We start from the raw sequence: 12,961 nt of genomic DNA, 5'->3' as shown, positions 1-12,961 counted from the left end.
AGCAAAGAATGAGAGGGAACAAGTTGAACAGCATTAAGATTGTTTCCCTAGCACAGGATGGAAAGCAGGCTGTTTTCCCATCAAAGTAGTGCTCTCAAAATGGGAAAGACATAGTAGAAATTAGGAGTGTATTGTGTCTCAAAAAGCTGTTCCTTTGCTTGGAAGCCCTAGTGGTTGCCTGGCACCTCCACTGTTTGGAGAGCTTTAACTGGTGAGCTGAAGTCACCACTCTCTCAGCAGCATACGCATGGCTCATTGATAGGCACAGTGGTGTGTTGGCCAACTCTGCCTCTCGAGCACTACGCTTCTTGGCAGCACTGGTTTCTGTAGCTGCTGGATCTCAGAACCCTGTGGAGAGAGTGGCCTGGATCCCACAAAAGCCTAGATACTGGTTGAATAAATCTCCAGTTTGACTCAGAATTTAATACATGGCTCTGGAAGTCATGTGCTGAACAACAGACACATCTCTCTGGTGCCTTGCCAACTCCTTTCATATCTCCAGGCCCATGGAGTCAGTACACTGTTTCTTGGAGTATCCAACAGCTCAAAGCAGCAGAGTGTGCAGCCAGGATTCAGAATGCCCGTGGGCTCATCCTCTATTCAAATGCCTTGCTTTGATCCCAGATTCCTCACCCACAACATGTTTTCACCTTACTGCATCCCAAACCTATGAAATTAACTCATTTGTAGAAGAATTTAAGACTGATTTCTAGTTGAGGAAATGGTCCTAGGAAACAACACTCTCACTGGTTCAGGAGGTTATTTATGTGGCCTGCTTTTCTGCTTCACTATGAGGCTTTTGCTTTGTTTTTCTCTACTGGAGCATCCACCAAATATATGGCTAAAGAGTTTCTAAAACTAAAAGGGTCAGGTCACAGTCTGGGCTTCAGAGTTGGAACTAAAGCCACACACCACCATAATTCCTAGGTCCATCTAAAGGTGGAGCTATCCAGCTCTTCTTACTTCCCTGCTAGATAGAACTGGCAATGTATGGTTGACTGGAAAAATTATTAACATAAGAGCAAAATGACATCTCCTTTTCCACACAAGTGTAATAGATGCAGAGCATACTCATCTCTATTTGTGGCCCTCACTCACCTCAAACCACAGTGCTGTATGGATTAAACACTTCCTTTCACTGAGATAGCCTCTCTCAACTTCCCTAATGCATATAAAACCATCCATACTGTGAGTACAGCAGACGAGGAAAACAATCAAGCACAGACAGAAGGGAGCAGGAGAGGCAAAAGAGCCTGAATCCTGCCTTTAGCATGACTACCCCTGGAGGTCTGCTCAAACAGAAGCTCTGAGCATAGTAAAAGCAGATACTGAAAATCTCACAGGTCGACACCATGCACAAATGACATAATCAGCAGCCATCAGATACCCGGAGACTGCTGGCTGTGGGCTGCTCTTTTCAGGCAGCTACTGACAAACTCCCCCTCAGGAGTGGAAGCCACATTACTTGTCGGCTGCACATGGCGTTTTCCCCAGCAGCTCCGTTTGCTGAACACAAACAGCAAGCCCACAGCATTAAAGAACAGCCCCCTCCTTTGAAGTTGAGATTGTTTGGCTTGCCTGGCTACAAACTAAAACTGTGCCTTAATCATCCAGCTTTGAAGTCCTTTAAATCTACAGCTGCAACAAAGTAAGGACCACTTGGCAACAAAACATGCAACATTAATTTTTTTGAGTTAAAGAGGAAAAGGGTTTGCTGGAGCTGAAGCTTTATTGTTTTCCCCACTAGAAGTCAAGGGGCAGGTGAAAAAAAAGAAATAAAAATCAATGGTGACTTGCCAGTTCAGAGACAATTCTGACTGCATATCTTTTACAGCACAGTTTTGAGTAGGGTTGAGCCAGTGCTTAGAGGAAAACAGAAATTTTATCATCAGAAGGCTAAACCCCACTGTTCTATCAACAGACTGCAGAGACTGATAAATGTTTTTCTTATATTGTTGACTTACAGTGTGTGTGGGGGTGTAATTGTTAGAGGTTCGAAAATGCTTGAAACTGATAATAGTAGAAATAAAGAAGCCCTTGCATATTCCCAGATTCTGTCATTGCTGTAGGTATTACTAGAGAGTAAGAGTAGGCTAAGGATATATTACCAAAGGAGACCTGTGGGAAATCTCCATAGGCACAACAGTCTGAAAAACAAAGGATGTACAGCATCATATTTTGGCTTGGCTGTTTCATTTCAGGAGTGTCTAGAAGCTCTCTTAAGTCTCACAGAAATAGAGATTTAATCCAAAACACAATGTGGCTTAGCCTGGAATACTAGTGAGAAGATAAAATGGAGCCTGGTGAGAATAAATTAATTGTGGGAGAAACACGCTTCACTATGACTTAGTATAAACATGTTCCAAAGAGCTAAATGGCAAAACCCTGCACTGCCTGGGATTTCAGGCTGTAAGAGTTTGGACAATCAGGTCCCAGTTTCCAGCTCTACTGACCACTTCCTTTATTAATGTGGGCAAGGTCTGTCTCAAGGCTGAATCAGGAATGTTTGTCTGGGACTTTTCTTTCCCACATGACCAATATTTCTGGCCATGAACTTGTCTACTGCCCAGCTTGCATCCCTAGGCCATTTGAACAGGTGCAAAAGAGATTATGCACAAACTTCACCACTCTTTCTGGCTTGTTCCTTCTCTGTTTGGAGACACAGAAAAGTGCAAGGACAGAACCATTGGAATCTGTGGCTACTCTATTTCTTATGTAACCACATTTTTGATGCTATGCCTAGGGCACTCTGCAATCATTTAATGGCTTGATGGGGTGCTTGGTGCCATGCTTTAGTTGATTAGATAGTGTTGGATGATAGGTTGGACTTGATCTCAAAGGTCTCTTCCAACTTGGTCTATTCTATTCTATTCTATTCTATTCTATTCTATTCTATTCTATTCTATTCTATTCTATTCTATTCTATTCTATTCTATTCTAGCCTTAGCCTAGCTCTAGGGCTAAGCAAATGACAGCCACTGCACTGTGGCACCAACGGTGGCTCCCAACAGAAGCAACACCATGGAGTCTAGACTTATAGCCACAGCTCCTGCTGCTTCTGGAAGCTTTGCCCTCTCCAACACCACCACAGCATTTGCCCTTATGGGTGGGAATTCCAAACCACAGTAAGGAAGGAACAAGGATTAGCAGTAATCGCTCACCAGCTCCATATTGTAAACTTAGGAAGGTCACATTGTCTTGTGGTGGATGTCTAAAGCTAGGCTCCAAGCCTAAAGTAACTGCTGTGCATCAAATAAATCACAGCTTTATACCACAGAGGGGCAGGGGATATCTCACAGCTCATGGCAGATATTCAGCAAGATGTACAGGTCCTGTTCTCATAACAGACAACAGAGCTGGGCAAGTTTATTTTCAGGTGCACCTACCAGAATAGTCCTGTCTTTCCTGGCTGTACCATTAGCCCTTACCTGCCATGTCTTCCACAGACACAAGTCATGCAGGCACCTTTCCTCAGCATCTGTCTAGAGAGATATTCCTACTGTAGCACATGCTATAAGGGAAAGAATCACTGTTCAGCTGAGTGCTCCCGGCAGATGAGCAAAAAGAGGGAGCAAATATATGTGCCCTCTTGTAAAGTGGCACAGATATATGTGCACACATACAACAACACTCTAAAAACAATTTAGCAAAATCAAATAATTAATTCAATTATAATCTTTCCCCCTCATTTCTAATAAAAAACTTTCCTGATGTGATTCTATCCTTACGAACTCCTGAACAATTGTATACATTTGTGTACACAGGTACATGTTTTGCTCAACAAAATACCAAAATGTTGGTACCAGGTCAGCTTAACTCAATTCCCACATCCCAAATACTAGTTTTTGTGTAATCCCCTTTTAAGATATTAATCCAGTAGAAAACACAAAGGTAGGTTAAAGAAAGCAAACTTGCATTTCTTCAAAATCTTGCATTCAGTTTGAAGTCTTTGATGAAAACCTATAAAATTCCACCTTATAGCTATGCCTTAGAGACAGTTTATATTCAAACAAGGCATAAGTGAAATGCATACTTTAAATACAAATACACCTATAAATGCTTAGCCATGTAAGCAAGTCAGATTCCTCAGATTCCTTGGAAATGATGCATATTTCAGCTACAAGAAATCACTGCTCTTTGCTTTGGTGCAAAATCTACATCTGGACTGCTGTCTAGAAAACAAACAAACAAGCATGCAATGGAACAATTAAAATGCAAGTAATGTGTTTCTCTATTAGGACTTTATTACCTTGTCAATTTTTACAGCATTGAAGGCAAACTGCTGTCATGAAGAGTTTTATGTCTTCCTAGAGGCAGAACAACCACATTTCCTGGTAAAGCCCACACAGCCATTCTCAAAGCAAACCGTACAACGGCAAGCTGAAAATCTACATGGAATCATGCACTCAGGCAGTGATACATAGGAAAGATGCTAGGAGAAAGTATGCTTTTCCTGCACTTGATGTTGCTTACTTTAAGTTATTATTCAAATGCAGATTTCTTTTTTTAAAAATGCTCCTTCTGTACAGAAGAAACAAAAATACTGAGCATTTCTCAGCTTCCCTACTAAACTCTTCTGCAAAGACAAATCTGTATAGACATTCTGTTGTTGTTTTGTTCTGCACTAGGGATTCCATCGCCGTGCAAAACAGATGCTTCATGTTTAAAGGGTTAAACATTCTCCCGCTTAGTCAGCTTTACTGAATGTAAAATGCAAGATAATAACACACACTGTATCTTGAACCAAAAAATGCAGACAGTATAATAACCCCCCCTGAGCTAACCGACCGGCAGCATGAATAGATCCGTTCCCTCTGCTTGTTAATGCAAAATAAATCCTTTACTATGATTTAAAGCAAAACAGACAACACTAACACACCAAAAATATCATGACTTACCCTTTCGGAGACACTTGCTTTTCTTAAGATATTTGGCAGTAAAAAACGGCATGGCTGCAACACTAAGGTTTCAGCCAAAGCTGACCTTTTATTACCAAGTGCTAAGAGCAAAATGACTGCAACAGAGAAAGCAAATTATTGTACCAGATCTTTAAAATACTCAATGATGAGCGAAGGGAATTCAGAGTGGGATAAAGTATGTCAAGTGGCACGGTGGGGATTGCAGATATCTTTCTGCTCATTAGCACTGCTGTTCGAGTTATTTAAAGTGTGCTCGGGGGAAATGAGGACAATTTCCATGACAATATGTACAGTATCATATAAGGAGGAAGCATTTTTTTCACTCAGAACTTCTGCATCACTCAGCTGCTACAGCAGCAAGCATTAAGTTGAGAAGAAAAAAACCCACAAAAACCCACAGCAGGTTTGGAGAACGTTAAAAAAAAAAAATTAAAAAAATAAAAAGATCTGTTAACTACTTCTTGCCTAGGGTAGACAATGTATAAAGAGCCTGTCATGTCACAGGGATATCCCTTTGTTTTCCTCTTATGCACTTAGAAAAACAGAAGCCTTAGAAAGCAGTTAAAGAAATTTTCAGGAGGTTTTTACTGTAGTCACCATAATACTCTGCCTCAGTTTTCCTGCCTCTCACTACAGCCATGTCTCTATTTGTAAAAATCTTTGAGGCTCTTGGGCAGTAGGAAATGGGAGAAGAAAAAATAAAAATGTGTTTCATTCCACTGCTTTACCCTCCAAGATTATGGGTGTTTACTTTTCCTCCCTCTGTCATGCTGCTTTTAGGACCAAAAGCTACATAAAATTTTTTGTACAGCTAGGATGATCTGATCTGGAAATTCAGTCCCATTCATGTTGCTTTGGTTGCCTCTCTGGAGGACTTAAGGCAGTAGTGACTTAATAGGCTTTCTAATTCCATACAGTTGGGATGGTACATTAATGGCAATGACATTTATCCATGTCTGCCTCCTGCTCTTAGTCATCCAGCTCTCATTCCCTCAACCATAGCATGTCACCTGGGCAGACAACACTTCTACCTTCAGTCCTTGGAATATAAAGGATAATGTCTGAAACTTGACTTCACAGCCTCGGGCACATCAGTTTCCCTATGCCTCAAGTCTTCCTATGTGTAAGATGGGACTCACTGTTTTAAAAGCTCAGGGACTCATAAGAAAATGTGTAAAACCAAAAGATCTATATACTTTCATGGCTGCTTCAGCTCTTGTTGTTTACTGCTTACAGCCTTTGTGATACTGCCAAGACATCACTACAGTGAGATGCAAGTGAGCAGATACCTGAAATAGAGAACATTTTTAACCCACAACAAATAACCTATTGAGTGGCTAGATTTGAAGTCAGCTTACTAGAGTAGCAAAGTGAGTGATTCTAATGAAACTAGTAGTATTCTTATGAGAATATACAGCTCTGTAAAGAAGACTGTATAAACTAGGAGTGCACTTTCAAGACAGAAAGCTAATAGTAGGGCCTTCTCTTGAAACAGTTGTTAGCACACAATTTATTTTTTTGATCTCTTTTCTAGGACAACCATGTTTCATGGTTGAGGAAAACTCATTCAGAAGGCCATCTGAAAAACTTCAACAAAGTTTAGCATTTATAAATCCTGCAATGCTCAGTAGGATGCCTTTGTTCCTGTATCTATAACAATATATCAAAAAAAATAAACAACCCTGATAAGTCTCTGCTCTTTCATTAGACAGTGTGGAAATCAGTTGATAAGCTTTCAGAAATATAAACAATTACTCCATAGCAAGCTTCAAGCTAAGCTCAAGATAACTTAATTAGGTTAACCTATTTGAGTGAAAGGTTACTTAAGCACCTATGGAGCAGAGAAAAAGAGAAGAGTTGAGAAAAGTGTCCCTGTGAGTCAGTGACAGATAACTGCACCTGTCAACCACTGCAGGCTGTGGTTGGACTTGGGGAATTCCAGTGATCTTGGAATGGGGGCCTAAGCTTGTTACTGCCCTGACCGAAACCATTTACTTCAGAAGCTGGAAAAATCTTGCACATTTATGTGTGTACCCACTACATCTGTTCCACCTATAATCAGACTGGCACACATTTCTCTCTCAAAGGCTGAGGGCCACCACCATGTGTGAATATGGAAGAAATTGTCTAGTAAGACCTACCTATACTGTATTTAATCTGGAATCAATGGCTGATCCTATCTCATGTTGTCAAAAACGATTCAAGACTTTCTTCCAGATGTATGGACTCATAAATCTTTCCACAGGTATCTGGAAATGGAGAGGGTAGAGGTGGGTGGGCAATTCTCATCAATGCTAATTCCTTGCAGAAAACCCCAAGCAAAGGCTTACACTACAATCTGGTTATTTTGGTATCATTGTTTGGTGCATGGGAAAAGATGTCATGTCCAAATAGTCCTTGTAACATCCTCTTGATCGTACAGCTTCGTCTTTGCCAGCAGACATGCCCTCCACATAATGATGCATCAGGCTAGAGTTTTTGCCAAAGTAAGTCTGCCTTTTTGATTAAAGTAAATTAAAACAAACAAAAAACCAGAACAAAACAAAAAAATCCACAAAACAACAACAACCCCCCCTACCAACCAACCAAAAAACCCACCACAGTAAATCCAGAGCAGTACAAGTTTGACACAGGGTCAAATTTAGGCTAATGCAGTAATCCCTCCCAGGTGCCGAAAACCCTGGTCTTTCAATGGCTTTGAACAAAACTCTGCTGCTTGTCACTTAGTACCCCAGTAGGCTCCCTCATTTTCAACTCTGCTATTGGAGCTAAAAGCAGAGGTAGCTCTTGCAATTTCCAGGGAGAACTTTGAACTCACACAAGCAAACATTTGTATCTTTCATCCAGGTTAATGAAACACAGGTTCTTTCTCTTCCATCCCCTACCTCCTAGAGTCACAATTTGCTTTGAGGAACCCTAAGATCTTGTATATTCATGATGAGGGAACTGTTTACTCTTTATCTTCTAGGGTTTTATTCCGGTTGCTCAGATATAACTTTCCTTAATCACCTCTCCAAACAGAAATCAGGTGAAAATTTCTATCCTGGCAACAATCTGCAGACACCAAGAACAGACTGAACTAGATCCAAACCTTTAAATATTATCATTCACCCAGCTTTCATTTTGCTTCCTTTAGAAAGGACTAGATACAATGAGGCCTGCAAGAAATCTAAGCATTTTTCTATTATGCATCTTCAGACCAAAAAAACCAGTGCATTTATATAATGTTATCAAGTCCCTCCTCTTTTGATCCTCCTTCTTCCATCAACTTCTTATCTCAGTTCATAAACAAAGACTGACTGCAAAGTAAACAGAGCAGGCTTTGCTGTTAGCAGCTGGCAGGCTAGAGCAGAGGAAGCACCTATGACTGCATTTTCTGTAAGATTTCAGTATCAGGTTTCAGAATGCTTTGCTAAGAAAGCCAGTGTCCTCTCCCCCATCTTACAAATGGGAATTGGACAATCATGACTTCTGTACTATCACCACAGATTAAAAAGGGGAATAAGAGGAAGATTTTTGTGAAGGTATATAACGGATCAACATATTTTTTTTTTTGTTCTCTTTCTCTATCCTATAGCCCAAGGGAATTTGACCACCTTAGAAAAACAATGATTGGCAACAGACATGAAAACTGCTGCTTTGTATTAAAGTCTGTTAGTTGTGGCCACATATTGGAATTTTCCACTGCATTACAGCCTTGAGGGACTTTCTGCTATTTTTTCCTACCTGGGCAAAGTTAGCATGAAACTCAAAGAAAGAAAAGCAGTCAGACTCTAGTTATTGTTAAAGCATCTAATCACATCCTATGTGATAAGACTATATGGCTATCATGGGCCTTGAATGCAGAAGATGTCAGTGACTGGTGGAGAAGAAGAAGCAGAGGTGGAGCTGTTGCCCTCCATCACCCATTAATGTGATGCTCTAGTGTGGCAGATGATGGAGGAGAAGGTGTTCCTTTGCTGACTCCATCACCTTGTCCAGACTTGAAAGGGAGCAGGGATCTAGAGCTCTACAATGTAAACAAACAGGCAGGTGGCCATCAGAGGATGACATGACCACATGCTGTGCAAAAGCTGCTGTGCTATGTAAGCCTGGACACAGGAGGGATATCACATGACTGCAGTTATGGTCAGCCCACTCTGCTCTCACCTGCCCCGATTTTACTTTATCACATGGAATGAACATGCACTCAATGTACCCATTTTAAGAGATTTCTACATGCATCCCACCCTTCCACAAAGTGACCAGGAGAGATTTGTATCTGTTGCTGACTAGGATGATAAAAGTAGAATTTTTTCCTTTCAGCAGTTTAGAGCTCAGCCTGCCCTAAAACAAGTAGGGTCATTTTAGTCTGAGACCACATAAATAAATTGTATCTGCAGAACAAAGGGATCTCAGGTCAATTAAAAAGATCCTGTGGCTACAATATTCTTTTGGGAAGATGCCATCTACATATGCTTATTACAGCCACATAAATCCCACCCCCTCATTTGCCTCAAGCAAGTAATTGTCTTTCAAAGCAAGCAAAATAATTATTTTTCCAACATGCTTGTCATCATTAGTTATGGCCAGAATAGCCAAGTAGGAGCTCATGCCCAGGCTTTTAAATGCTTGTAGCTAGTTAGCATGGCTGCCTGTAACTTTACAGCTCTTTTTATTTTTTTTTCAGTGTTAACATTATCATGCTATGGCTTCATTAAATCAACTCACTTACTGATGAGCTAAGTATGATTCATCTGCCGAACATTGAGACCCTTCAAGCCTATGTGTCCCATAGGAAGAACAGGATTTAATTCATGCCTACATTAAGGGTAAATTTGAGTACTGCTGGCTGTATTCCTGATGTCACATTCAAACAAACATATTCCAATGAAGAAACATTTACAAAACAAAACCCAGAGCTTTCAGGAATTCAGTGACAAAAGGACATCAAGTTAGAGGCATTTCACTTCCCCACTACCTGCCTTTGCAAAGCTCCGTGGCACTAATCTGTGAACATGCGATATGAACTTCCTAAAAAACAGAATGCAAACTTTGGCCTGGGTCCTGTACTTCTCCCTGAGCCAAGTCTCCCACTGAAGTTGATGGGACTTTCCCTGCATAAAGGCTACAGAATTTGCCCTACTTTTTTTCTTTTTTTTTCTTTTTTTCTTCTCTTCCCTAGTTGAACAGGGCAGGAGGTGGGAGGGGAAGAGACGTTATTTCCCTGTTACATCCCTGTAACATCTTCATTCTGCTTACCAGGACTTCCTTAACTCTCATAACCTTGAAAATGTGCTGAAAGCCCACTTGCTATAGAAAATTACAATGTAGCATGAAGTCCACTGATAGCTTCCAGAAGGCACTTTTATCTTAATTGATTTTTAAATTACATGGTTCTAAAGTAACAGTGACTTTTGTTTGCCAACCAGCCTGCACACAATCTGGCTTCCAAATCCTTGCCACTCCAGGCATTCACAAATTTCAGGTCAGGCCACAAAAATCAAGAGACTGGCTTCCAATCAATGGGAAGTGTTTATTATCTATTTTATGGTTTCTGAGTTTTTACAGATCCTATTTGGCATCTTTATTTAAAATCCACAAGCAGTATGACTCTTGTTTTTTCTTAATGAAAGCTGCAAGTTTTACTTAATCATAGTACTCAGAATTAGGGCTTTTAAGGGAGAACACATACATAATGAACAGCACACAAATTCAGGCCCATGTATTTCTGAGTGGAAACACCACAGCCCTTTCATAGTTTTCTTAATTCACTTTGGAAATAAACTAAATTGTTGAGGAACCTAAACCAAAACTAGGACAGAAATATAGCTGCAGCATTGAAAGAGTAGTAAGTCTGTAGTGTTTAGTTAAAAGATACTGATACAGAAAACTGTTTCGGTAACATTTTTACTGCTGGAAATTAGTGCAAAGCCTGGCTTTTAGTGACACAGTAGGTAAAATGGGACAGAATAAATCACTGTAAACTTGCAGGCATTATGAGAGCAAGGAAGGAGCCCTTCCATGTATCCTCAGCATAAAAAACAGGCAAAAATTTGCACCTAGTCCTAGTAGCAATACAGTTTAGCAGACACTGGTGCTCTCCACCCTAAACAGGATAATGAAAATGAAGATAAGGACAGAGATGGGAGATGAACAGAAATACTGCATATGCAACATAAGCTAGCACCATAGCTTCTGAGGGGTGTCCTTATCCTGCAGCTCTAGAGCCACTGGGTACAATCCCCTGTCAATCCCCTCCAGCACTGCGCAGCCTCTCAATGCACCCTCCAGCACGTCTAGTGACAAAGTCACAACCTAGCCCCGTGTGTGTAATCAAGGGGATGAAAGCCCTAGGGCATCAGCTAAGCAGAGAGTTTCTTTTTCTCCCTACAGTAAGCTCTGATTTTCATCCTCATTACTCAATTGCCACTCTACAGTCCCTCAAGTATACACAATGCACCACAGTGATGCCAGTCTCACCATGCAAACCTCCTCAGGCTTTTTTTTAGAGAAAAGGGGAAAGAGGAGTAAAATGGTAAAATGCAAATCAGCTACACATTGAATTTCAAAGCCTTCTTTAATTACAATTTCTTCCTGTTTCTCTGGGTGTTGGAAGCATTGCTCTAAGCAAGCCACACTGTTAAACAGAGTCCTGATCATTCTGTAAAGCTCATTTAAACACATTACATCTGCCTTGGCAGTTCACTGGCTTCGAATGGAATCTGAATTCTAAGCTTGATTCAGGCATAAATCAGGTACTATACTTCAGTATTTCTATTTTTATATCCCTCCACTGGGCAGAGACTGAGAATTTCTCTTTCACGTAAAATATGAGGAAATGGAAATAGTGCATGTTCCTGTAAAACTGGTAACCCAAGGATGTGCCTACTTTCAGGGTTACACTGCTGCTTGCTTGTAACCTGCACTCCTTTAGTCCTGCAGTCAGGCTAAGGTCCCTTCTGTTAAGCTGATGCCTCCTCAGAGCAATGGCTTGACAGTTAACTGTCAAGTTTTCCCTTTCTCTCTACCAGAGGTGACAGCAGGTAACTCTCTCTTCAGAACTAGCAATTATTACAGAAATACAACTACAATATAGACCAAGTCAATCAAACAAAAGCTGCTTGTATTTCAAAGTGTAGCTGGGGAAATAAATGACACTGGGCCAAATTCTCAACAGGTAGAAATCAATCTGTTCTAATGATGTCAGCAAAGCGTAATTTACCTTCATCTGAGGATCTGGCCTCAGTTCTTCCCTGGGCACAATCAAAGCTAAGAGCTTTATGCCTGAGTTCCAGAGCTAGATTTATACTGGGAGCATTTCCAGTGATGCAGAGGGATACCAGTACACAGACTGAAGCATCATCCTAGTACTCTTTCATCTTAGACCAGGAAAGCTGTGAATTTTCTACCATAACACATCCTGTGGTTCACACTGAACAAAAAAAAAAAAAAACATGTGAAGACAGGTCAGTAACACCTAACTGTGTTGGGAGAGTATCTGCTATAGCACCTGTGCTGACCAGAGAGTACATCTATTTTTACCTTTGATCAGTAAAGATTGTAAAATGTACATTCAGCCTCAGACTGATGCAACTAAAGTCATTTAACTACACTGCTACCCACAGAAGCCTCTCCATAAGAGAAACAGCCAGAAGAAATCAAGCTGTATTTCAAGGAGATTGTAACCGTCTAATGCCTTGCAAATAGGTTTGGCTTAAAACAAAACCTCTCAAAACATTGCATTTTGTGTAGAGTATTTAAATCTTTTTAATGCTAAATGTGTTTCTCATCTGAAAGCTGATCTACAGAAAACAAGCAAGCGAACAAACAAGCAAACAAACCCCAATCAAACAAAAGCCTTAGGCAAAATCAATAAGTGTCAAAATAAACTAAAAACACTTTGTTTGGAAATCAGCAAACCATCATGGGATGACCTAAAATTAAATTTTTGTCATTGTTTTGTTGAAAAGTAATTTGAACTTCTCTGATTTTCCTCAGGAGGCTTAACTCACTATCTTTCCCCAGATTTCCTCCACTGGGATTGTTACTTTCCCAGGAAA

General features: G+C 40.5%; 1 protein-coding gene across 2 annotated transcripts in view; it reads right to left on the bottom strand.

Annotated features, from left to right (window-relative positions):
* The window catches only part of ARHGAP22 (Rho GTPase activating protein 22), a 136,085-nt gene that overhangs the window by 56,301 nt on the left and 66,823 nt on the right, over positions 1-12,961 (bottom strand). The window contains exon 1 of one of the 2 annotated variants that reach the window (XM_068166215.1): positions 4,899-4,965. The exons of the other annotated variant lie outside the window; for it this stretch is intronic. Within the exon in view, the coding sequence (XP_068022316.1) occupies positions 4,899-4,950 (52 nt within the window). The 5' untranslated portion in view covers positions 4,951-4,965. Of the gene's footprint in view, positions 1-4,898; positions 4,966-12,961 lie in introns of those variants that run through there. 2 annotated transcript variants of the gene reach the window in all.

The sequence above is a fragment of the Melanerpes formicivorus genome, unplaced genomic scaffold, assembly GCF_026170545.1.
Source record: "Melanerpes formicivorus ecotype bairdi unplaced genomic scaffold, bMelFor1.0.p_v2 SCAF_98, whole genome shotgun sequence".
Lineage (NCBI taxonomy): Eukaryota > Metazoa > Chordata > Aves > Piciformes > Picidae > Melanerpes > Melanerpes formicivorus.
This window is presented reverse-complemented; position numbering and strand designations above follow the sequence as displayed.